The following is a 27,725-nucleotide window of genomic DNA, read 5'->3' on the forward strand; positions in this document are numbered from 1 at the left end:
AAGTATTTCACACACACACACACACACACACACACACACACACACTCTCACACTCACACACCTCTATTTGATTCAGGCTTACTCATTCACCCAGAGAGACGATCTTGTACAGCGCAGTGAGAGAGAAGTAGATCCTGCTGTGTGTTTTGTTGAGTTGTTAAATGGTGTTGTGTAACTAACAGGAATTTCATTGCTACTGGATCAGCAAGTCTGTCAGTGTCTGATGGAGTACATTTCATCGTGATGCATTCTTCCTCTCTTTCTCTTTGCTCTAACTCATATTTTGTCCTTCAGGTGTTTGTGAGCCAATTCAAATGCAGCTTATCAGCTGCCTGGTCCCCTCAGCCATGCTTTACATAAAGCTAATTTTTCCTCTTCCTGCCCCACAGTGCTGTTACAGGCTCATCCAGACATTGTTGTGGGAAATTGGGAATGAGTTAGGGAAACTGATTGTGGACCAAAAGCCAAGGGCTTTGGAGCTGTAGATGTTGGAGATGATTTGGGACCAGTTTTTATTTACTGTGGTCATGCGTTTATGAATGCCTCTTGGCTGGGCTGTGTGTACATGTGACTATATATGTGTGTTAGTGTGTAGTTGTGTGTGTGCTGTGGCCTGGCACTAAATGGGAAAAGCTGTCCTTGTGGCCTATGCCATTTGAGTGACGCCAGAGAGCTGATAGTGTAGAGGAAGCAAGATATGCACTGTGATTAGCTCAGAACAAGACACACACACACACATAAAAACATACTACATCAACACTAGAGCTCGTACTGTGGTTATCTGGGCTTATGTGTGAAGAAATGTTGTAGAGAAGTGTATATGTATTGTGTTGTGCTGTGATATCAGACAGATGTGTCATAGAGGTGAATACAGTAAATAATTATAGTGTTGTGTATTTTTCAGGATGCTTCAGAACAATCAGTTGAGGACTGTCCCCAGTGCAGCTCTCAAGAATCTCCATGCCCTGCAGTCTTTGTAAGCATCTCCATCTGCTTTCTTTCTCTCTCCTTCTAGAACAAATATATTTCAATTTACACTACTGTTCAAACGATATGTACAGTATTTTTTTTTTAATGTGCACTTTTAAGGATACATTGATCAAAAGTGACAGTAAAGACATGTTACTTGTTACACTGTTAAAAAAATATATATTTCAAATAAATTATTTTCCTGTTAATCAAATAATCATGCCAAAATATAGCACAACTGGTAACATTGATAATAAGATGTTTCTTGAGCACCAAATCAGCATATTAGCATGATTGTAGTAATGGCAGCTGATAATTCAGCTTTGCCATCAAAATTTAAAATGTATACAAAGAGAAAGTTAAATTGATAAATAATAATATTTCACTATATATATATATATATATATATATATATATATATATATATATATATATATATATATATATATATATATATATATATATATATATATTTTTTTTTTTTTTTTTTTTTTTGATCAAATAAAGGCAGCCTAAAAAATCTTACCAACCCCAAACTTTTGAATGGTAGTTTACTTGTGACGGGTGATTACAATGATGAAAAGTTTTATGGTGACCAGTTACCTAAAATGTTTATTTTCCCTTTATATATTAATGTTAATTTTGACCTGAAATCTTGACGTTGACAAGAAAATAGTGATGCATAGGGCTGCCCCTTAATAGTTGACTAATCGTTAATCGACTAGAAGAGGCTTAGTTGACCAAAAATGTTATTAGTTGGTTAGTCGCAGAAAGAAAAAAAAAAATTAAAACTCAAATGAAACGAAACTCAGCGTATAGGCTACTTGCCTCACAGACATGAGAAATATCTATAGAAAGCTTGAAATGTCTACTTTTAAACAAACCAATTCAAATCAAAAAGAAATACTCTCTGCTTATGCAATCCAAGAAAGGTGCATTTCTCTCTATAGGCGCGTTCACTATACTGTGGAACTTTACCTTTGCAGCCGACACTGACTCAAACATTAGTTTATTATTAAATAATTAAAATGTCCTATTTATTATTAAATAATTAAAATGTCCTGACACATTCATAATCATTACTTTTGCTGGTGTATATAGGCTATATTACCCCTATATATAATAAACGGTTTACTATATATAATTATGGTTTAGTATTCTCCTAAGAATATATATCTATTTAATGTGTGTGTATGTATATGTATGTGTGTGTGTGTGTGTGTATATATATATATATATATATATATATATATATATATATATATATATATATATATATATATATATATATATATATATATATATATATATATATATAATATACAGTTGTGGCCAGAATTATTGGCACCCTTCATAAATATGATCAAAGATGACTCTAAAAATAAATCTACATTGTTTATCCTTTTGATCTTTAATTCATAAAATTAGCAAAAATCTAACCTTTCATTGAAGGAAAAGAATTGAAAGTGGGGGGAAAATAACATTAAGAAATAAATGTTTTTCTCCAAAACACGTTGGCCACAATTATTGGCACCCCTAGAATTTGAGTAAAATATCTCTGAAGTATATTCCCATTTTTTTTTTTTAGCTCACCAGGGTGATCATGAACATGAAATTGTCCAGCCATGACTTACTGTTCCACATGAGTATAAACATGAGGAAACACAAAGGCCAAATTCCCTTAATCATTCATCACAATGAGTAAAACCAAAGAATATAGTTCTGATGTGCAGCAAAAGATTGTCGAGCTTCACAAAATAGAAAGTGGCTGTAAGAAAATACCTAAACATTGAAAATCCCCGTTTCCACTATCAGAGAAATAATTAAGAAGTTCCAATCAACTAAAGATGTTACAAATCTGCCTGGAAGAGGTTGTGTGCCTAAATCATCCTAATGCACGGTGAGGAGGAATGTTTGAGTGGCCAAAGACTCTCCAAGGATCACAGCTGGAGAATTGCAGAGATTAGTTGAGTCTTGAATCTCAGAAAGCCAAAAAAAAATTATCAAAAGCACCTACATCCCCACAAGTTGTTTGGGAGGGTTTCAAGAAAAATCCTCTGCTCTCATCCAGAAACAATCTCCAGCATATTCAGTTGTCAGACAAGACTGGAACTTCAAACGGGACCGGCTTCTATGGTCAGATGAAACTAAAACAAGAGCTTCTTGGCAGCAAACCCACCAGATGGGTTTGGTGCACACATGGATAAAAAGTGCCCCATGCCCACGGTTAAATATACTGCTGGATCTTTAATGTTGTGGGCCTATTTTTTTGCTGGAGGTCCTGGACATCTTGTTCAGATACATGGTATCATGGATTCTATCAAATACCAACAGATAAAAAATCAAAACCTGATCATGGTTGGATCATCCGTCGGGACAATGATCCAAAACAAACATCAAAACCAGCACAAAAATCTGTCACTGAGCACAAAATGAAGCTTCTGACATGGCCATCCCAGTCCCCTGACCTGAACCCTAAAGAAAATGAGTGGAGTGACCTGAAGAGAAGAAGCACCAACATGGAGCTGGGAATCTGAAGGATCTGGAGAGATTCTGTATGAAGGAATGGTCTCTGATCTCTTGTCAGGTGTTCTCCAAACTCATCAGGCATTATAGAAGAAGACACAGAGCTGTTCTCTTGGCAAAAGGAGGTTGCAAAAAGAATTGAATAAAAGGGTGCCAATAATTGTGGTCAACGTGTTTTGGAGAAAAATATTTATTTCATAATGTTATTTCCCCCCCACTTTCAATTCTTTTCCTTCAATGAAAGGTTAGATTTTTGCTAATTTTTTTAATTAAAGATCAAAAGGATAAACAATGCAGATTTATTTTTAGAGTCATCTTTCATCATATTTATGAAGGGTGCCAATAATTCTGGCCACAACTCACTCTCTCTCTCTCTCTCTCTCTCTCTCTCTCTCTCTCTCTCTCTCTCTCTCTCTCTCTCTATATATATATATATATATATATATATATATATATATATATATATATATATATATATATAGTGGTTAAATGGATCGTTGTTGATCCGTGATCCGTTCGGACCAAGCCCCACGGTTTGGCACGCATGTGATCGCGGATCAGTTGCAAGTTTAACTGCAATAGAGTGAAAGGTTATCATTTGCACGTGTTTTGTCTTGCTAGTTTACACATTAAATAGATATAAAACCATTCCAGCGCTAGAAGAGGCAAAAGAGGATTTAATTCTGTATCGCACCCCACGCTAGTATTGGTGCGCACAGACGCACATACAAGGCTCGCGCGCACACACACACACAGAGAGAGAGGCGCGTTTAAGATAGCTCACGAACTCCAAATTGATTTCTCTTTCACGTTCTCAATGCACTTGGATGGACACATACACGCATTATGTCAGTCAAAATACCCCTCTCGGCAAGTATTGTTGTAAACACATTCGGTTATGTCTTAATTGAACGAGGTGAGAATTTGGATGTGTATCTATTGGATGAGTATCTATCAGATGTGTGCGTGCATGGGGTCTCACTCTTAAAGTGACAGCAACCTATAAATACTTGCTGTTGTCTGTCATGTAAATCAAACAACAAAACGCAGCTTTAACAAAGATTAATCTATGTTAAATGTATACAGTAAACAGTGTCATTTTACATTAATTACATTTCTGTACACAAACACCTTATACTTTATGTTGTATTTATCTATGCTTGTAATTGGTGTATTTGTTCTTTTTACAGTCTGTTCACTTGCCTTTAAAGGTGCCCTAGAATCAAAAATTGAATTTACCTTGGCATAGTTGAATAACAAGAGTTCAGTACATGGAAATGACATACATTGAGTTTCAAACTCCATTGTTTCCTCCTCCTTATGTAAATCTCATTTGTTTAAAAGACCTCAGAAAAACAGGTGAATCTCAACATAACACCGACTGTTACGTAACAGTCGGGATCATTAATATGTACGCCCCCAATATTTGCATATGCCAGCTCATGTTCAAGGCATTACACAAGGGCAGCCAGTATTAACGTCTGGATGTGCACAGCTGAATCATCAGACTAGGTAAGCAAGCAAAGACTATAGCGAAAAATGGCAGATGGAGTAATAACTGACATGATCCATGATTACATGATATTTTTAGTGATATTTGTAAATTGTCTTTATAAATGTTTCGTTAGCATGTTGTTAATGTACTGTTAAATGTGGACTATCGTTTATTGCTGTATTCACGGAGACAAGAGAGCCGTCGCTATTTTCATTTTTAAACACTTGCAGTCTGTATAATGCATAAACACATCTTCATTCTTTATAAATCTCTCCAACAGTGTGTAATGTTAGCTTTAGCCACAGAGAACTATCAAACTCATTCAGAATCAAATGTAAACATCCAAATAAATACTATACTCACATGATCCGAAGCATGCATGCAGCATGCATGACGAACATCTTGTAAAGATCCATTTGAGGGTTATATTAGCTATGTGAACTTTGTAAATGCACTGTATTAAAATCGAGAGCTCGGGGGGCGAGGAGCACGCGATTTAAAGGGACCACAGCCTGAATCGGTGCATAGTTAATGATGCCCCAAAATAGACAGTTAAAAAAATGAATTAAAAAAAATCTATGGGGTATTTTGAGCTGAAACTTCACAGACACATTCAGGGGACACCTTAGACTTATATTACATCTTGTGAAAGAACGTTCTAGGGCACCTTTAATAATGTATTAGTTAGGCAAGTAGTTTCTGCTGTGGTATCGGAGTAGTTAAAGTGGGCTAAGTAATAAATGCAAAGTTACCCCCCACCCCCAATTATTATTATTATTATTATTTTTTTTTTTTTTTTTTTTTTTTTTTTGTGCTGATTCGAAAAATGATCCGATCCGTGACTTAATAACCGTGATATGATCCGAACCGTGAGTTTTGTGATCCGTTTTATTAGGGCCAGCCCTAATAATAGACTTCTTTGGAGCAGACGTCACAATTACGTCACTTGCAGCTGCGCGCGCATAGTGGTTGCAGAAAAATAGCGGTAGCAATTGGAGGAAAATGTGCAAAATCCACAGAATAAGAGAAAAAAGTTTTGTTGTGCCTCTGGATGTTGGAATCGGAATGCAAAAAAATATAGTCTTCATTTTTAAAGAAAACCATCGTTGAAAACGTACTTTGAAGCTAAACGGAGACGTTTCACAGACTGGACTGATGACACCTGCAAGGATTAGTCTACTATTAAAGCAGGAATTTGATGTAAACAGTAAGTCTACATAATATTCACATATGCAGTTCAGAGGTCATACATACATAGCAGTTACAGCATGAAATAATATTTAAACCTATAACATTTTACATAGATAAATTTTAAACATAGTCTATAAAATTTTTATTTCACAATTCTGACTTTTTTTCTTGCATTTGCGTGTTTATGACTCTCAGTTCGGCCACAATTCTGAGGGGAAAAAAGTCAGAATTGCGGGATAAATTGCAATTCAGAAAACGAGTATAACGAGTTACAGGATAACGAGCATATCTCACAATTCTGTTTTTCTTTGTAAGAAATGTGAGATATAAACTCAGGTTTGCGAGAAATAAAAGTCAGAATTGTGAGATATAAACTCGAAATTAACTTTTTTTTATTCTTTTATTTCGTGGCTTCCATAGACTGCTACTGCTCAACTGTCATTTTCTGCAACCAGGTAGGCTCCGCCCATAAAAAATGTCATCACTGTTTGCAAACACCAAATTGGTCTATAAGACTTTCTTGAGTGCCAAGTCAGCATATTAGAAAAATGTCAGTATGTCTGGTAAAAATTCAGCTTTGCCATCACAGGAAGACATTACATTTTAAAATATTTGATCAAATAAAGGCAGCCTTGGTGAGCATAAGAGACTTCTTTCAAAAACATTAAAATATCTTACCAACCACAAACTTTGAGAAGTAGTTTACTTGTGACGGCAAAAGGGTGATTACAAAGGCGAACATTTTTTTTTTTGGTGACCAGTCACCTAAAATGTATATTTTCCCTTATATATTAATGAAAATTTCAAAAGGTAATTACTTAGAACAGCGTGTCAATACAGATGGTTTAGTAGGTTTTTTTCTTAGTCCTTGTTTTAAAACACTAACAATTAACCAACTTTGAATGAAACCGTATTCTTTATAAACAAGTTCTTAATATGAAATTAAAGACTGGTTGATATCTAGATAATTAAGAAATATTATTTTGTATATGATAAACTACCCATACTGTACTATCTTCCTGCGCTCATAAAGGTTCCAATTGTAAGGAGAAAACACTAAAACAAAAAGCACAATATTTAATATTAAGTTTGATGTTTTTGCATTGCTGTATATGTGTATATTTATTTATTTGTTGGTTGGTTGGTCGGATGGTTGGTTGGTCGGATGGATGGATGGATGGATGGATGGATGGATGGATGGATGGATGGATGGATGGATGGATGGATGGATAATCGAGATGATCAAATTTATTGGCTGATACATATGATTGGCACATTGTTTAAAAATAGTTTGTTTCCTTTTCATTTTCTCAGTTGCCTGTATAATGTTTCAATAAATAAAATGTAATGAATTTAATTCTAATGGAAGTAATACTTAGGCAATGTTTTCATGGCAATGTCTTGGATGCATTAGAGTTCCTGTAACTATGCGTTGTTTTGTTTTTGTGTCTGTGTGTCTGTCCTCTAACTTTGTCTCAATGAGTTATAGTCCAACTGCTGTTTCTGCTGTGGGACAATGTATGTTTAAAAAATCAGGTTTTCAACCATTATCACCTCTCCAGATCTCTCTGTCTCTCTCTATTTCACCCCCTCATGTTGTGTGTTTTTCCTCTCTTTTTCCCTGTGGTGCTAAAGTAATGTGTTTTGGCACAGTCCACCTGCTTTTGGATAAGGAGAATGACCTGCCAATCAATGTGCCTTCTGCCCCTCAGCATGGTTGATGAGGGAAAGAGTGGGATGTAGTCAGAGCAGTGGGATGTAGTCAGAGCAGAGGCCAAAGATCAGGGACATATGAGAGAGAGGGAAGGGTGCAGTCCTTTGGGTTTATGTTCACCCTGCAGGCTTTCTACACAGGTTCTTCAGCTGCGCTAATCAGGCTACCAAAAAACACTTCCTAATTACAGTGACATTGCTGTGGGAAGCAAGGCAGAGACAAAGCCTGTAGAAAACACCAGGGAAAAACCCTTTGTTTTACCAATTCTGCTTTATTACAATTGTTTGATAGCCTCTTGGTGAATACATTTTTTGGTTGTAGCTAGTGATGCACTGAAATGAAAATTCTTTGCCTAAACTGAATATTCTGGCTGAAAGCTGATACCAAAAACTGAAAATCCTCATTTTAAAATAGCCTTTGTTTAAAATAACTGATCTTTATTAATTTTATACCCAAAAATGGAAATTGTCATCATTGTCACCCTCAAATTGTTCCAAATCTGTATGAATTTCTTTATTCTTCTGAACACAAAAGAAGATATTTTAAAGAATATGGGTAACCAAACAGTTGATGGGGCCCTTTGACTTCCATAGTATGGGGGAAGAAGAAGAAGAAGAAGAAGAAAAAAAAAAAAAAAAAAAAAAAAAAAAATATATATATATATATATATATATATATATATATATACACACACACACACACACTATGGAAGTCAGTAGGGTTTATCAACTATTTGGTTACCGACATTCTTCAAAATATCTTTTTTTGTGTTCAGAAGAGGAAAGGAATTCAAACAGGTTTGGGACAACTTGAGGGTGAGTAAATGATACTGGCATGCTGTCTTTGAAGTGGCTCTCTGTGAACAAACACCTAAAACACTTGCACAATGCTGCTTCAGACAGCGCGCCAGTACCGCATTGAGTTTGCTTTTGCAGTTGAACGAAACGCACAAAATGATGTCGAAATGCCCATTATTGGTGAGTATCCTCATAAGCAGTCTTAAAAGAGTTAAAGGCCTGGTTTCACAGACAGGGCGAAAACTGTTAAATGAACGTAAAGAGTTGTAAGGAAATGGAATGTGTCTCAGAAAATAGGATGTGTGCTGGTCTTAAAGTGACAGCAGCTTAATAAACCTGCTGCTATCTGTCATTAATGTTAATCAAAGAACAAAAGAGAAAGAGAAAATCACTCACTTTTCTTGACTGAATCAGTTTTGTTTCTTTAATAAGGATTAATCTATAATCACTTTATAATTTATGCTGTGAATTCTGCAGTGTTTATTAACTCCACAGATACAGAAATTATTTAAGAAATTATTCGCTTTCTATATATTTACCTGTTAGATCTACCCGAAAATCTTAAAGCAAAAAAAAAAAAATAAAATAAGACAATTACTTTTTTGTACATTTTAGCAGGGCAGGTAAAAATCAGAACCATCCTGCCTGGACCAGGAAAAAAATCCTTAGAGTTGAGCCCTGATATTATAGGCAGGTGTGAATGTTACATGTATTACAGTGGGTTTATGTCGAATGACTGCACTTATACACTTCCATTTAAAAATTTGGGGACAGTAAACTTTTTTTTTTTTTTTTTTTTTTTTGAAAAGTCTGCTTACTAAGGCTTCAATGATTTGATCAAAAATACAATAAAGTCTTCAGTGTCACATGATCCTCCAGAGATCATTCTAATTTTCTAATTTGGTGCTCAAGAAACATTTATTATTATTATCAATGTTGAAAACAGTTGCCGTTTTGCTGCCATAATAATTTTTTTCAGAATTCTTTGATCAAAAGAAAGTTCAAAAGAAAAAGCATTAATTTAAAATCTAATTCTTTTGTTAAATAAATGCTTTTACTGTCACTTTTGATCAATTTAATGCATCCTTGCTGAAGAAAAGTATTAATTTCTTGGAAAAAAAAAAAAAACGTCTCAGCTATAAAACACAACCTCTTTTCTCTCAATACATCACCTATTAACAGCCATGTGTTTACATTAAATCTCATTAAATCTGGATCATTTCAAGTGTACACTGCTTTTTTTGTTCATGCCAGTGATTCTGTTATTGAATGTTAAAGTAACTGTTTCCATTTCGTTTTTTCTCTAAAATAGAATGTTAAAACATTTCGGGTGGCTAAAATTTCTTTGCATCCCTTGTTATAGCAGCTGATTTTATGGATATACTCTAGAAATACGACTGCCTCTCCTCACTCAAACTGTTTCCAAAACCACAATTATAATCTTACGTCCATCTATAATTTCAAGTGGCCGTCTGTGCCACAGTTTGCAGTGATCTGGTAAAGGTCGCTGCCTTCTAACCTCAAAAGTCAATTCTGTGGTTTGCCAGTTAACAGACCAGAGAGCAATTCGTTATCACAAATAATTATCCTTCAGTCTCCTTGAGCGTTAAAGCTATGAACTGGTGTGTTTTAGAAATAGCTTATAAAGTAATAAATCTTAACAAAAGCTGAGCTGCTAATGTGTTACATTACAACAGTTCTTGTGGCCAAATGTTTCCTTGTAGATATACATCTTAAATAATACCCTCTCTGTCATCTATGCCACCCAACCCTTTTGACTCGCTGTGAATCTCGTACTACATGTGTTTGTCAGTGTGTGCACGCTCAGCTTTGGCAGTGGCTGATGTGGACATGCCCAGATCTGCATGTTCAAAACAAGCAGCATGCACAGACTTCAGCTGCAGCTGACAGATCCATATCTCCATAGATAAGATCCATCTCTCGACTCCTGAATATTGATTCGGTTTCATTCGCAAATTAACCATCCGTTTTAGGGACTGTATAATTGTGTCATTCATGAAGTGATTTCAGTTTACTTATCACTCACCGGCCCCACATTATGCCCATTGTGTGAGCTTCATGTCTGTGTAGAGCGGAGAACTAAACATTCTTAAACATGCCAAAGCCGAAAGTGAGCCAGAGTTCATATCCAAGGCACACGTCAGTTTAGAAGATCTCTCACTCTAGTTCACAAATGCCTCGAAGTGCTGAAAATTTTTCTAAAGCATTGCACTTAGATTAAAAAAAGGGAAAAGTATATGCAAGAAAACTGGTTTCACTTGCTATTGGTTCATTCGTAGAACATGTGCGATCTTTAGTCCTCCTTTCCCAGAATGGCCTGAGAGAACACAAAAAAGTTTATTTAACAAGCGAGACTAAGCTTACAGTACACTATACACACACTATTCCAGGCAGGACTATTGTGAACAATTATGAGCTGTTTATATTTTCATTTGGTAAATCCACAGGACCTCTGTAATATATTTCCATTACACAGAGAGCTCCACACCGTTTGTCTAACTGTGTGTTTCTGTTCCCAAATAAAGAACTGACTATGCAGAATTTTAAGGCATCATATGCACCTTCATGTTGTGAACTGTATCTTTTGCATAGAATGCAACTGAGACAAGCTCAGTGAAAGAAATAAAAAAGTCTATCCAAGATGGCAGACACAGCACTATAAATATAATAATGACTTAAAGGGTTAGTTCACCCAAAAATGAAAATTATGTCATTAATGACTCACCTTCATGTCGTTCCAAACCCATAAGACCGTCGTTCATCTTCGGAACACAGTTTAAGATATTTTAGATTTTAGATATTTTAGTCGTAGTTTTTGTTATTTTTTTGACCAAAATGTATTTCCGATGCTTCAAAAACTTCTAACTAACCCACTGATGTCACATGGACTACTTTGATTATGTTTTTATTACCTTTCTGGACATGGACAGTATACCGTACATACATTTTCAATGGAGGGACAGAAAGCTCTCAGACTAAATCTAAAATATCTTAAACTGTGTTCCGAAGGTGAACGGACGTCTTACGGGTCATTAATGACATAATTTTCATTTTTGGGTGAACTAACCCTTTAAGACTGAAAAGTGCCAATAGAAATAGCTCAGTCTAATTAAGAATAGACTTTTTTTTTTACTCAATATTTGGGTGTTTTCTCATCTTCTACTGTTATATTTAGTGTTTCAACATAACAGCCTCATAAAAATACATGTGCTGTTTTTTGCATGATAAATTTGAAGTAATTTATTCCAAAATTATCAGGCAGATCAGCAAGCGATCCAACTTGTGACATCATATTGTTTGGTACCGCCTTTAAAGGTGCCCTAGAATTAAAAATTGAATTTATATTGGCATAGTTGAATAACAAGAGTTCAGTACATGGAAATGACATACAGTGAGTCTCAAACACCATTGTTTCCTCATTCTTATATAAATCTCATTTGTTTAAAAGACCTCCAAAGAACATAACACCGACTGTTACGTAACAGTCGGGGTGTACGCCCCCAATATTTGCATATGCCAGCTCATGTTCAAAGCATTAGACAAGGACAGGACGTCTAGATGTGCACAGCTGAATCATCAGACTAGGTAAGCAAGCAAGAACAATAGCGAAAAATGGCAGATGGAGCGATAATAACTGACATGATCCATGATAACATGATATTTTTAGTGATGTTGTAAACTGTCTTTCTAAATGTTTCGTTAACATGTTGCTAATGTACTGTTAAATGTGGTTAAAGTTACCATTGTTTCTTATTGTATTCACGGAGACAAGAGCCGTCGTTATTTTCATTATTAAACACTTGCAGTCTGTATAATTCATAAACACAACTTCATTCTTTATAAATCTCTCCAACAGTGTAGCATTAGCCATTAGCCATGGATCACAGCCTCAAATTCATTCAGAATCAAATGTAAACATCCAAATAAATACCATACTCACATAATCCGACGCATGCATGCAGTATGCATGACGAACACTTTGTAAAGATCCATTTTGAGGGTTATATTAGCAGTGTAAACTTTGTTTATGCACTGTTTAAGGCAAGCGCGAGCTCCGTGGGCGGGGAGCGTGAGCATTTAAAGGGGCCGCAATCTGAATCGGCGCATTTCTAATTATGCCCCGAAATAGGCAGTTAAAAAAATGAATTTAAAAAATCTATGGGGTATTTTGAGCTGAAACTTCACAGACACATTCAGGGGACACCTTAGACTTATATTACATCTTGTAAAAAAAACGTTCGATGGCACCTTTAAAAAGCAGTGGGCATGGTAAAGTAATCGCTGTTGTGAGGTCAGTTTCATCATTTATGAGGTTCTATTTGAGTTAGGATGTCTAGGTAGGCAGTTCGACATGGTCTGGTTAGAGAGCGTTTGTGAGTGAGTGTGCGTTTCAACTTCGTTTTTGTGCTTTGTCCTGTTTCAGTGGCAAGGTAATAAGGATTTTTTCTTGTTCTAACTAAGATCTCCACCTACGCATACCCTAGTCTTTTGTGTTGTAATTGTATAATCACAGGGCAGGGAGAGTATAGCTTAGTCAGTGTCAGCCATTTATAAACAGGAAGTCACCACCCCACCGTTATTACCCATCAACCCCTTCCTCCTAGTGATTGGCTCCCATTCCATTTCTCAGTGCCCTAACTTAGAAAATAGAAATAGAAAATTCTCTACATGACTTGTGTGCTATATTCATAGTCTACTGAAGTCATACGCAACACACACTTGTTAAGTATATACATACTGAGTCAGATCTTTTAAGCATCTACAGTATTTGCCACAGCACTGTTTATTTCGGTCACAAGCCGTGAGGCCTGAAAGGTATGGTTCCTTTTTCTCATAAAGCCATTGAAGGGGCCCCTGAGTGGGGCCAGGGCTCCCACCTGGGCTGTGTGAAAAGGAAGGCCAGTGTAGTGAGATCATGGAAACGTCTTGTGTTTCTTTAACAGCACAGTGTGCAGAGACTGAGTGCTAACTGATGTTTTAGCACCTATGTGACAGCACACTGTTATTCCCAGTATGCATGCTCTCCCAGTGGTGTATCTGTAGAAGTGGCTGTTTCAATATGTAAAAGCGTTTTCAGCTCTTTTATGCTCTATCCACATCAGGTTTCTTGAATCTCTTCCTATTTCTGTGCAGGCGGTTGGATGCTAACCACATCACTTCAGTGCCTGAGGACAGTTTTGAGGGACTGCAGCAGCTCAGGCACCTCTGGTTGGATGACAACAGCCTGACTGAGGTTCCCGTTGGCCCCCTACAGCACCAGAGTAACCTGCAGGCCCTGACGTTGGCCCTCAACCGGATCACACACATCCCAGACAATGCCTTCGCCAACCTCTCCAGCCTGGTTGTATTGTGAGTACTGTGCACTTTCGGCCATATACACTAGAGGAATTCATCCTGCTTTTAACACTGATAAATTTACCTTCCCCTGTTGCCTTTTACCACACGTCAGTTAAATCCATCAATGCGCTACACTAACTGTAGTCCTAGGCGGCTCATAAAACACTCATACAAAAACACTTGCACATGGTTAAGTACACAGGCAGGTAAACAGCAGTGTGGATGGGCGAATTTAGAGAGAGAAAACAGGAAAGCAAAATGGACCCTTGTGTCTTGCAAAGTCAAACAGATGCTATAGACCCCCCCCCCCCCCCCCCCTCTCTCTCTCTCTCTCTCTCTCTCGCTCTCTCTCTCTCTGTGCCTCACTTCTGGAAGCTTCTCTGTGGGTCTGATTTTCCAATTACATTCCAGCTGCTGGAAAATATTTGTCTTAGGAGTGGAGGCCAATTAATCCGTTAAGTAGACTGAACAAACACACAGACCTGTGTGGTGAAGTGCTCAGCAAAACGACTGAGGAGTTATCCGTTCAGAGAAAATGTTTATGTTAATGTTCTGCTGAGAAGTGCATCTTTTTAATGACTGGAAAATTCAAGCAAAATAGACATCCCTTAGTCATCCCTAGTCATGTGAACATTTATAAATGGATCCATTAATTCTGCATAGATTACATAAAATGTATTCTTTTATATAATCTATCATTGTATTGCATCCTGGCCCTTTTAAGCACCTTCTGTATTTTTTTTCCACACAGAACTCTGTATATAACTAATAAAGCACAGTGTGGAAGTACATTTTAAAATTATGAATGCATGATATTCATTTTTAAATGGAGTATCAAAAAAGTGCACTAGAAAATGTACATCTTAAAATTAGTGATTTGTGTTATATTGGGTACCTTCTTTATTATGAATGATATTAGATTTTTTTTTTAATGTACTATATTTGTTGGTATTGGATATTTAATAGTATGTACTCATATCCCTTATTTTTATATTTAGATCACCTTTGCGGTCATATATTTCTCACAAAGTTAATCTTTAAAAACATTCATGCTGTTAAATGTAATAATTAGCAACATTCAAAGGAAATATCCATTTTTCATACTCTACATTGTTATATCTAAATTCACTTTTAGCATTTAAAATAATTTTGTTTTATTTTATTTAGACAAAATTCAACATAACTTTATCGAACTTTATAAATTATCAACATAACATCAAAAAATTATAATCCTATTGGTTCAGCTAGAATCCCAATTTAAAATGATTGTGTGTAAATGAATGTGTCTAAATAAATATTGCTTCTAAAATCTTGTTTGTCCGTGTCGTTCAGGCATCTACACAATAATCGGATTCAGGAGATTGGAAAAAACTGCTTTAATGGGCTGGACAACCTGGAGACATTGTGAGTTCCCCTTCACTTAGACATGTAATCACACTTCCTGTCATTAAAGTGATTGTAATCTGCTGGAGTGGGTCTGTCATCAATAGCATCATACTACATATTTTTACAAGAGATTGTATGTGGGTACAAGTATAGTTACTCTGTGCGGTGTTTGGTATGATATGTATCTGCTACACTAGCGCCCTCTTCTGCTAGACTCAGGGTTGCAGAGAACATTGGGAGCTCTCTGTAAGGATGCCTGAGCTGACATTTATTTTAATACAGGTTTGCAGTGTAGTAAAGAACACACTAGACATGAAATACTTCACTGGTATGTGAGCAGAGACAAAGGTTGAGTTATCCATTGAACCTAGACCCCTAACCTTAAACCTGAAATGTTGCGTAATGTTTTTCACTTTGAATAAAAAGCATGTTATATATGACAAGTGTCTAAATAAAATTTGTATTTGCAGAGGTTTATGACTTTAGAGGAACACAGTCCCTTAATAGTTCACTTTAAAAAGATGCTGATGCAGTAAGTTTGCTGTCTTCTGCGCCTGAATAGAGTTATTCAGGATTTACAGTATACTGATAAAGGACAAAGGAGTCTTTTAGGACCTTCGGCTTTACCTTATTGCCTCTCTCCACTTACCACAGTTCGTTTAGCAAGCATCCACCGCGTCAGGGAGGAAGAGGCGAGGGGAAGGGGAAGGCAGATAGCCATCACTGACTCTGCTTTATTTACTTATTCTGGCCATAATTAGGACAGGATGAGGACACGCCAACGTCCTGTGCCCCTGGGGAGGAGAGTGGGACACCGGACAGGGGGCATTAGGGGGTAGAGAGGAAGTATCATGCCAGGTTGTATCGTGTGGCAGCTGAGACAAACAATAACACACTGAAGAAATCAGCAGACCGGTTGTCCTGACTGGCCTCTGTAAACAGCAGAGTTGATTTCTCTCAACAGATTTTTTGTTTTCTCCTTCTTTCAGATTGCTCCTTTTCTGTTGTTTGGCCCAAAATGATCTTCAGTTATGGCTGTCTTTAAAACAGAGAATAAATCCATATTATACTGCTTTAGTAAATGTACAGCAATAATATAAAGAGCAAAAAGAGTTTCCTATATTAGTGGAGGTAATGGTTTCGCTCATGGGAGGTTTTTTTCTAATATGAATAACTTTAATCTGCCCTGTCTCCTTTTAGGGATCTAAACTTCAACAATCTGAAGACCTTCCCAGAGGCCATTCAGACACTGCCCAAGCTGAAAGAACTGTGCGTATCTCCAAACACACACATTCAAACTCATTTACAGTCATGGTTGGTGTTATAACACTGTTGTTAGAAAATGGGGATTTCTGAAAATCTTTTTCAGAGAGGAAAAAGAATGAAATTGTTGTGAAGTTCCAGATGCTGCTTTCAGCATTTTTATATTGTTATAAAAAGAAACGCCTTGGGAGTTATTTTAAAAGCAAGGAATATTAGAACAGTTTAATAATGCACTTTAAATCATGGGTCCCAAACAGGTGTCTGTCTGTTAACCTCATCACCATTGTGTTTTGAAATCCAGAGAGCTTTAAAAACATTGCTTGTGTCAAGCTGCCATCTAGTGTTGAGAATTAGAAATGCTTCATAATATTGAGCTGTGATCAGTGATGTAGCAGTTATGAATCCTGAGGGAGAATGTCTCTGAGTGCTCATCTCACAGAGCTTCTTAAACATTTTTAGCTTAATGATTTCATAATGATTTTAATTTTTCCCTGTTTGCCAGTGGATTTCATAGCAATAACATCGCATCCATCCCCGAGGGAGCCTTCTGTAGGAATCCCCTGCTACGCACAATGTAAGCAAATGCTGATCCCACTGTCATGGAGCACACACACAGTCAAACTGAAATATTGTTGTGATTTATTTATTTATTTATTTATTTATTTATTTATTTGGCTATAAACATCCATTATGTCTTCAGCCATCTGTTTGACAACCCTCTTTCCTTCGTGGGAACCACTGCTTTCCAGAACCTGTCAGACCTGCACTCTCTGTAAGCAGAATCATTATTCAATCATTGTTCTGGAACTGAATTAATGACACTCACAATTAACATATGAGCATGCAGGCGTTTGAATGACTGACCATACTACAGTGTTTACTTACTTTAATGTTTTTTATTTATTCAACTTTATAGGAATTATTATTCACCCCAAAAATTAAATGTTGTTGTTCCAAACCAGTATAGTACTTTCTGTCTTCCATGAAACACAAAAGATTATGTTTAGGAATTGCACTTTTCTATATAATGACATACACTACTGTTCAAAGGTTTGGGATCGGTAAGATTTTTAAGGTTTTTAAAAGAAGTTTTGTATGCTCACCAAGGCTGCATTTATTTAATTAAAAATACAATAAAAACAGTAATATTGTGAAATATTATTACAATTTAAAATAACTGTTTTCTATTTGAAAATATTGTAAATTGTGATTTATTCCTGTGATGGCAAAGCTGAAATTTTTTAGTATCATTACTCCAGTCTTCAGTGTCACATGACCCTTCAGAAATCATTCTAATATGCTGATTTGCTGCTCAAGAAACATTTATTGTGTACAATTAATAGAAAGTTCAAAAGAACAGTGTTTATTTGAAATAGAATCTTTTGTAACATTATAAATGTCTTAACTGTAACTTTTGATCGATTTAATGCATCCTTGCTGAATAAAAGTATTAATTTCTTTAATTAAAATTTTAATAATTAAAAAAAAAAATAAAAAATAAGAATCCTAAGAATTCATCAAAGAACCCTGAAAAAAGTACACAACTGTTTTCAACATTGATAATATTAAGAAATGTTTCAAATCATCATATTAGAATGATTTCTGAAGGATCATGTGACACTGAAGAATGGACTATGATGCTGAAAGTTCAGCTTTGCCATCACAGGAATAAATTACTTTGTAAAATATATTCAAATAGAAAACAGCTATTTTAAACTGTAATAATATTTCACAATATTACTTTTAAAATCTTACCGATCCCAAACTTCTGAACGGTAGTGTATATGTGATACTTTAATTGTGAAAAATAATTTGTCTTCAAATTTGGAGCTTTAATAGAATAGAGGTTTTCTAACTATCTGATGATCACAGAGTTTTAATTTCTTAAATTTATGTATTTCAGAATGCTGCGTGGTGCCAGTATGATGCAGGATTTCCCCAGCTTGACTGGAACAATAAATCTAGAAAGCCTGTGAGTTTATTTTAAACGGCATAAACATACAACCATATTGTATAGTTACAATAAAATCAACAGCAAACCATTTATGTAAGGTTTCCTAATATGGAAATGTCATACAGCACAGCCTGAAATGACTATTAATTACAAAAGTTAAAGGCTAGTCATTTAATAAAGTTTAAACTGCAATATAAATGAAACAAAAACACAATTCACATTTAGTGTCTCTTGTGTTGTCCAGGACTTTAACAGGAACTAAAATCAAAAACATCCCAGCAGACCTGTGTGAGGATCTGACTGTGCTCCGAACACTGTAAGTCATACTTGATGCATAAACAGGGTTCATAATTCAGTTCCACTCATACTGCTGACACAACAGCATAACACATCAGAGACACACACAAGGATATTAGCACTAAATGCCACTTTGTATCCATAAACTAATATGCCACCACACACATAAGCATGTTTTTAAGCAGTGACATACCCCTCATAAACAGTTCGTAACACATGTCAGTCAGATGTCCATGAGCGCCCAGTGATGTGCCAGTTATAGCCTTAAGCGCTCAGTAATTAATCATCAGTCACAGGCCCCTTAATGCACAAAGGTTAGCTGTCACTCAAAACACTCACACACAGTCACGGAAAAGCCTTCAAGCCGGTGCTGTCATTCAAGATACTAACATATGCTCGGCATGTCAGTCATAACAGTACACTCCCCTTTCCGCTTCAGCTTCAAACACACACAGACACACTCCATCGCACACAAGCGCAGTGTGCGTCAGTCAAGCATCATCCACCTCACAGGCCTGTGCGCAGTGGCCTGTCAGAGGCACAGCTGCAGGGGGACGTTTTAAAGTGATGTCTAATGACCTCCCGGAGGAGAGCGAGCCAGAGGCAGGCCTGCTCCCAGCCTGACTGCTGTAACACATCACACATCCTTTAGTTCCTGTCTAAAATCATCAAAACATTTCCATTCCTCACAAGCTCAGTGTCTCAACAATTGTGTGTATGTTCTGACAGAGATCTTTCCTATAATGAGATTGAAGACCTGCCGTCCTTTCAGGGCTGTGTTAGACTGCAGGACGTGTAAGTTTTGTGATCGTGCTACGTTTTTCTACTGCTTAGACTGTTAAGTACTGACATTTGAGTTAGGTTTATGAATAGGCATTGACTTTTTTTTTTTTTTATTATGTGTTCAACAGAAGTTTACAGCATAACCAAATCCAGCAGATAGACAGAGGAACTTTCCAGGGCATGACTAGCCTAAGAGTGCTGTGAGTAATAACGGTTACTGTGATCCATAAATGTGTGTATATGCAAATGATAATGTATAATTAGCAGGTCATTATCACAGAATGATCCCAGATAGGGTGACCAGTTTTATTCCATGTATTATACAGCTACTTACCACATAAATAAATAAATGGACATGAAATATTGATTTGAATTCACTGAAAGATTTCATTTTGTGAGAAGAAAGAGAAAGAGTGTGATACAACAGAGAGACCTGAAAGTAGCACAGTTCTATAGGAAATTATTTGCAGTTTGTCAATTATGCAATTAAGTGCTCATCATATAAAAACAGCTGGCCATAGATTACCGAAATTAACCAGTTAGAATAGTGTTCAATAGAGTCGTATTAATAGGTTCTGTATGGAGTCTAATAAACTTCATTACTTGATGTATTGTATATTTTGATGACGAAGATAATAATTATTATTGATATTATTATAATTATTATTATTATCATTATTCTTATAAATATATTGTATAACAAACAATACTAATAATCGCATCCTAAATGTATTTAATTAAATATTTAATTAAAAATTTAATTGATAACTTAGACTACTGTTCAAAAGTTTAGGGTCAGTAAGATTTTTTAAAATTAAAATATTATTTTTTTATTATTTTATTTATTTATTTATTTTTGAAAGTCTCTTATGCTCACCAAGGCATTTGATCAAAAATACAATAAAATATTGTGAAATATAATTACAATTTAAATTATCTGTTTTGTTTTGGTTTTGTTTGTTTTTTTGTAATATATACGTCATTTATTCCTGTGATGGTAAAAGCTGAATTTTCAGCATCATTACTCCAGTCTCCAGTCTGTCACATGATCCTTCAGAAATCATTCTAATATGCAGATTTAGTGCTCAAGAAACATTCATTATTATTATCAATGTAGAAAATAGTTGTGTTGCTTAAACAGTTGTGTTGCTGTTGTGAAAATCAAGTTAAAACAAACGTCAACACCATTGCTGAGTATTTTCTCCTTAAAACTACCGTAAACCAAAGGCAGTCTCAAAAATGCGGTTTGAAATCACTCTTGTTCTCTTTGTCACAAATATGTTGTAACCAATCCCATCAGAATGCGGGTGGGCTTTAGCATATCATTAACCATTCTGTGAAGCAGGAGGGTCTTAGGAGAAGCCAGGTTATCCTGGTATATTTTTCTTTTGATATGAAAAATCGGGTACATGAAGCAATATAGTGGGTGAATTATGTTTATGATGTATATTACAATATTATGATGAACTATATGCCTTTCTCCATTGACATTCAAAGATGTTCATAGCGTTTCTAAGGAAATATACTGATATTTAGAAGGCAGACTGAGATGGTGAACAGGAACATGGTTTGTGTAACATTAGCAACACATTATTAGCCGTTTGATAACATAGTCAAGCAAAAGGCTAATCATATTAATTTCCGATGTTGTAAAGAGCGATACATAAAACTCATGACCATTCTGATACATCAGCTTGTAGACAAGCCTGTATAATTCACTCAATTCACAGCAAGGGTGTACCGTTACATTCAATCTATTTTAAGGCATAAAGAAATATGTCATTTTAGTGATCAAAGATGAATTCAAAGGGATAAAATTATTGAATATAGGAGGACTTTAATTCATTGAATAAAAAGATTTTATTTTAAAAATCAAAATCTGTTGTAACATTATGGCCCGGTTTCACAGACAAGGTTTAGATTAAGCCAGGATTAGGCTTTAGTTCAATTAGGACATTTAAGTAGCTTTTATGAACGTGCCCTAGAAAAAAAACATTACTGGTGTGGTGTGCATCTTGAGACAAAACCCAAAACACTGACTTATTTTAGGGTGTGTCAGTACAAGTTTCTTTCAGTTAAAACAACTCCAACATGCAAATATTTCTTTGTCACGTTTGATAAAGTTCATGCAACGTTGCTCAAGTATTTAAAAAAGTAGAGAAAAAAACCCTTACTAACCCCAAACTTAGCAATAAGTTACAAGAGCCCATACATTACATTCATTTTTACCATGGTTAAGACTAAGAGAGCTTCAAGGCACACCTAGCAACACCTCTCAACTCATGGAAAAACCATGAGTGTAAAATGACCAGCTTATGACTTATAACAACTTATTTCAATCAGATGAATAGCAGTTCACTAATCACGATCTGACTGATCTCCTCACAATGAACTCACACAAGGCTCGTCTTGAAATCTGAATCTTTACCCAGAGCCATCTGTATTTGTTTAGCCTGTGTATCTGTTTGTTTTCTTACTGCTCTACAGAGACCTAAGCAGAAACCGGATCAAGTTCATCCACAGAGATGCTTTCCTTTCTCTCAGCGCTCTCACCAACCTGTGAGTGTTTAGTCAAGGAGTCTGCTTTCATAATTATTCATTCATTGTGTTTCATTGGAAAAACTGCTGGGGAATTGTAAATATAATTGTCATTATTTATTTTATCATACATTGCTCTTTAATTGCTTTAAGATATTAAAAGTACTTTGATGCAGTTTCTCTACCAGAGCGCCTCTGATTAAACAACAAAGCCATACAGGGCTTTCTTGTGTGTGTGTTTCTCTGTGTGTACATGAATATAATTGCCGTTTTTCCATCATGCCATTAGGGATCTCAGTCTGAACTCCCTAGCCAGTGTTCCTACCGCAGGACTGAGTGCACTGAACCAGCTTAAACTGACTGGAAACGTGGAACTGAGGAACGGCCTAATGTCTAAAAGTCTGCCCAAACTGAGGTAGAGTTCTTCACAGCCTTACTCAAGAGCTGTGACTGATTACAGTTCATTAAGGTTGCTCCTGTGTCCCAGTTTAGTTTGTATGAATAATGATGTGACGTCCCCACCTTCACCCGTACTCTGTAATCACACTCACAGTGTACTCAAGAAATCAGAGACCTTGAGCCTTCTTTGATCAAAACCCAGATAATTAAGTAACTCTTCAGGTCTTCCTAAACAGTTTGTCTCTCTCGCTCGCTCACTCACTCCGTCTCTGTTTTTGTCCCCACAGGTCCATTACGGTTCCCTATGCCTACCAGTGTTGTGCTTTTGTGGCTTGTGACAGTGCAGTTAACCCAGCTGAGGAAGACGAGCGGACAAATGCATTTGGTATGTCTTTTTGGTATACAGTATAATTCTGTTAAGCTCAGGAGCTTGCTGCTTCTGGTGCATGTGGCCATATGTGATTGAATGAGGTGGTCTGGCCGTGTTTATGTGTGATATTATGTTTCTCATAGTTGACATGCATATAAATATATTTGTTAGGTGGTGAGGAGGAGATGGAAAGGATTCCTCTAGTCATGCACTGCTCACCCTCACCGGGTAAATACAAAAAAGTCTCTTTTTCTCTCCTTTTGCTACAGCCAGAGAACTCTGGCTGATGTAATGTTACAAGATATTCACCATATTGGCCATTTTGTTTTATTTTTTAACATAATATTAATATACTATTAACATAATAATTTTTACATCTGTACATCCCTATTATGTACTCTATCATTCAAAAGTTTGGTAAGTAAAGTTGCATTTGAAATAAATTAATTAACTTGTAAATGGTAGTGCAAGTTGTTTGGGTTTTTTACTCCTTTTCCACAATAATTTTTTTTCTCAGTTTATCTATTTTAACATGAAATATTGAATTGGCCTCTTAAGCACCTCTTATATTTTGGTTTAATGTGTCTCTGGGTTTCCATCTTTCAGGGGCATTTAAACCTTGTGAACACTTGTTGGGAAGCTGGATGATCCGGTTGACCGTGTGGTTCATCTGCCTGGTGGCGCTTCTCTTCAACTGCCTGGTCCTTGCAGCCACCTTCTCCTCGCGCACCTCTCCTCTCTCCCCGGCTCGCCTCCTGGTGGCTCTCCTAGCCTCCGCTAACCTGCTGACAGGGGTCTACGTGGCGGCACTGACAATCCTGGACTCTGTCACCTGGGGCTCATTTGCCGAGTACGGCGTGTGGTGGGAAACGGGTGCCGGATGTCAGGTGGTGGGCTTCCTCGCGGTGTTTTCCTCCGAGTGGGCTGTCCTGCTGCTGGCGTTAGCTGCTGTGGAGCGTTGCTTTGCTGTGAGGGCTCTGATGGGGAAGGCAGGAGCTCTGAGGTCCAGTAGCGAAAGGAGGGAAAGACGAAGGAGGTTCGGTATCGCCGCACTCCTGTTGGGATTGGTATCTGTCGCGGCGGCTTGCCTCAGTCTGTATCACGAATCAGCCATGGGCTCTCCTCTCTGCCTGCCCTTCTCTGGAGGTCCTGGACCAGGTCTGGGGTTCACAGTGGCCCTGGTGCTACTGAACACACTAGCGTACCTGCTGAGCGCGGTTGTCTATACGCGGTTATACTGCAGGCTGGGTCGTGCCCAGTTGGCTGACCCCGAGCAGGCCGGGTCTGTGAGGCACATCGCCTGGCTCATCTTCACCAATTGCATCTTCTTCTGCCCGGTGGCGGCTTTTTCTTTCGCTCCCCTGCTGGCCGGGACCAATAATGCAGTGGGCGGACCGGAGATGGCCAAATCCGTGACGCTCATATTCTTTCCCCTCTCTGCCTGCTTGAACCCTGTGCTGTACGTCTGCTTCAGTCCTTCCTTCAGATATGACTGGCTTCGGCTTAGAGGACGGGGCAGGGCCGGAGGTTGCGGCGGGCTGGCCGGAAAAGCGGTTACTAAAGGGACAGTAGCAGGAGGTTCGGCGGTATCTGACGATGGCGAAGGCTTGTCTAGCGACTGCGGAATGTACACAAAGCTGCACGGTGACACTCGGGGAATGTGCAAACACTGTGACGCCGCCCTCCACATCAGGACATCTTCCTCTTCCGCTTCCTCCTCTTCCTCAGCCTGCAGACATTTAGTGAAGTCCCACAGCTGCCCTGCCCTGATGGCAAACGCACCTCAGTGCCTGAGCTCAGAGGGGTACTGGCCCGACACCGGGACGCTTTCCGCCCAGTCGGAATATGGAGATGAGGGCGATTCGTTTGTGTCGGACAGTTCGGAGCAGGTTCAGGCTTGTGGCCGAGCTTGTTTCTGTCAGAGCCGTGGCCTCCCTTTAGTACATTACTCTTATAATATCCCCCGCATGACAGACTGAGCTCACAGCCCCGAGCACTCACACACTCACTTCCTCACAGAGTCCTCCAGGGTGTGGAGTGTCCCTGCTCCGCAAGGACAGAGAACAGGGAGGGGCTGGACACATGGCTACAGAGCCAATGGAGACACAAACAGACCTGAAGCACTTTTCTCTCTTTTCACACTGTGTGTGTGTTTGTGTGTTTGTGTGTTTGTGTGTTTGTGTGTGTGTGTGTGTGTGTGTGTGTGTGTGTGTGTGTGTGTGTGTGTGTGTGTGTGTGTGTGTCTGTGTTTGAGTGAATATAGACCAAATCCATGAAAAGGGAATCTGACAATATAGAGAGACTCTCTGAGCCAAATGTTGTCAGCAAACAACATGTCTTGTTTTCTGTTTCCTGTCCCCCTCAGCCAAATTCAGTTGCATTGGTACCCAGGGCCGATTGACAGTTGATGGACACAGTGATCTTATCTCCCAGTGCCTGCCTTTCAGTTTGCAAGAGAGTAGAACTTGTCTGTTTATTTTCTTGGGGCATTTTTTAGAAAAGAAAAATATATTTTCCCTTTTATCCTTTTAAACGTTTGTCCTTTTGATTTAAAGCAGGGATAATATGTGCTATTGTCTATTTGTCTTTTATTCTTTGTTATCATAAAGCCTGACTGTGGCGGGGGATCCCGTTCTATGTAGCAAAGTTTCTCCTAATACTGGAGTTCCAGTTTGCCGATGAGAATGTAATGTTCATGCTGTCTTGTTCCCTCTCATTTCCCTGAGTAAGTTCATGTTGGCCATTATGTTGAAAAGCATTCATTTCTTGCTTGTTTATTCTGAAAGTGGTCCTAAAATCACAGTCCTCTCCAGCTAACAGAGTGATCCAGTTATGCCAGTACTCTATTAACTGTTTATGAAAAGAAATCATCTTTAATATATGTTATACAATGACATTTGGATGTCTTGACCAGAGCGCTTCCTTAATCACTAGTACGTTTTTAATTTATTTTAAGACATGGAAATGCTTTGATGAATGAATGGCAAACTACACTTTTAGTCACTAGATCATTGCGATTTATGTATTTTGTACACTGGTAGTGAAAAAAATGGGTTTCATGTTAGAGTCATGTTATGGTTGATAAACTATAAATATAAATATATTAATAATTATACTATTAGCTCTAAATAAATTAAAAATAAATCTTTTTTTTTTACATTCTACAACTGAATTTGAGCATCAGAACATTATAATATAACATGAAAAATTATAACAGTTTGAGATTTTCTAAAGATTACATTCAACAGTTATTTAATGATTAGTTTTTAAAGATTAACTTTAATTTAAAATGTGGTGACTGCAAACATAATCTAAGTGTAAAAATATGAAAAATGAGCAGGCAAAATGAAATATTCAATATTGTAAAATCCCAGTAAATGAAAAAATCGTATACATTAAAATATCTTGATCTTGAATATTGTGCATCCCTACACAAAAGCTACCAAGGTCTTTAATATATGAAAACCCTTTGTTATTCTACACCTTCCATCCGTACAGTAGCATTCGTGTTGATCAGCTGTATAATATATTGATGTTGAAGTTGCCATTAAGCTATGTCAGGTGAGATGGACAATAGGACCAATGTGTGTCTTTGTGTTCAGGAATATAGAACATTTCATCATCATGATTCTACTTGTACACCTTTGTCCATGTATGTTCAGGAATTCAAGCGAAAGGAAATGTGTGTTTGTTTGCCTTAGATACAGAATGTCAACACCTTCCTTTGGTCTTCTAATATGTTTGCAAAGTGGATGCCATTTTGCCAGTCATATAAGCTCCTGGCATCAACTGACAAGCCTTGCAGGTCGTAGCTACTAGAACTGACAGAATTCCAAATCACGTGTCTATGCATGTGTGTGAGGTCTGAATGTGTGTGTGAGAGAGATGTTTAGAGATGTCAGAATGATGTAAATTATTTTTGTAGGACACATCTAATCAAAAATGGGATGCATTGTCTAACTGTGGAAGCTACCTCTTCAACCGTAGAGGCTGCCAGTAGTGAGTAGTACATGTGGTTACGTTTCACATGCATTTTGTTGGTATGATTGCTTGCGCTGTAAATACATCTAGTTGTATGTTCTCACTGAATGAGTCATGCGTTAGTTTGTACTGGGAGAAAATGACATACTGTATACAGACATTTTTGTAAACCAAACTATATAAACTGATTGGCTTTAAAGACGGGAGTGCTTGTCCTTTGTTATTAAGTTTCCCTCTTGATAGTTTAGTCCTCTTTTAGTTGATGAGTTACACGTGTTGTGTCATGCTCTTTTTATTTCAATGGTGCTAAAATCAAAGTAGTGAGCAAAGTAGTAGCATTAGACTCATTGATATAGTTTTAACCTTGCAATATTATGGCTGTCATCCTAAATGGGCTTTTTATATTACTACAAACTGCAGCTCCTAAAATTTCACCTTCATGTCATAACAATGAACATTAGCTCTTCAAGGCTTTTCGTTCAAAAATAGCAGCCATCCTCAACATTAAAATGTTTGATGTGCTTAATGCATTAATTATCCTTTAACCTGTCATGCCATTTAAATAGCTGACAAGATTAGTTATTCAATTAATGGAATATTACTACGTTTTTATAAAGAGAGGAGAGTGTCTACAAAACAATCATCTGTTCAGCCCATGGGAATTGTCTGTTCCCTATAAGGAAAAAACATCACAGCCGGTGCTG

The 27,725-nt window shown here is 37.2% G+C and overlaps 1 protein-coding gene across 1 annotated transcript in view; it reads left to right on the top strand.

Annotated features, from left to right (window-relative positions):
* The window catches only part of lgr4 (leucine-rich repeat containing G protein-coupled receptor 4), a 60,953-nt gene extending 33,733 nt beyond the window's left edge, over window positions 1-27,220 (top strand). The window contains exons 5-19 of the mRNA XM_048184412.1: window positions 905-976; window positions 13,847-14,062; window positions 15,383-15,454; window positions 16,637-16,705; window positions 17,202-17,273; window positions 17,400-17,471; window positions 18,603-18,671; window positions 18,898-18,969; window positions 19,680-19,745; window positions 19,862-19,933; window positions 22,221-22,292; window positions 22,561-22,686; window positions 22,958-23,055; window positions 23,212-23,268; window positions 23,647-27,220. Coding sequence (XP_048040369.1) covers window positions 905-976; window positions 13,847-14,062; window positions 15,383-15,454; window positions 16,637-16,705; window positions 17,202-17,273; window positions 17,400-17,471; window positions 18,603-18,671; window positions 18,898-18,969; window positions 19,680-19,745; window positions 19,862-19,933; window positions 22,221-22,292; window positions 22,561-22,686; window positions 22,958-23,055; window positions 23,212-23,268; window positions 23,647-25,019 — 2,578 coding nt within the window. The 3' untranslated portion in view covers window positions 25,020-27,220. The remainder of the gene's footprint in view (window positions 1-904; window positions 977-13,846; window positions 14,063-15,382; window positions 15,455-16,636; window positions 16,706-17,201; window positions 17,274-17,399; window positions 17,472-18,602; window positions 18,672-18,897; window positions 18,970-19,679; window positions 19,746-19,861; window positions 19,934-22,220; window positions 22,293-22,560; window positions 22,687-22,957; window positions 23,056-23,211; window positions 23,269-23,646) is intronic.
* Window positions 27,221-27,725: the final 505 nt, after the last annotated feature.

The sequence above is a fragment of the Megalobrama amblycephala genome, linkage group LG3 (assembly GCF_018812025.1).
Source record: "Megalobrama amblycephala isolate DHTTF-2021 linkage group LG3, ASM1881202v1, whole genome shotgun sequence".
Lineage (NCBI taxonomy): Eukaryota > Metazoa > Chordata > Actinopteri > Cypriniformes > Xenocyprididae > Megalobrama > Megalobrama amblycephala.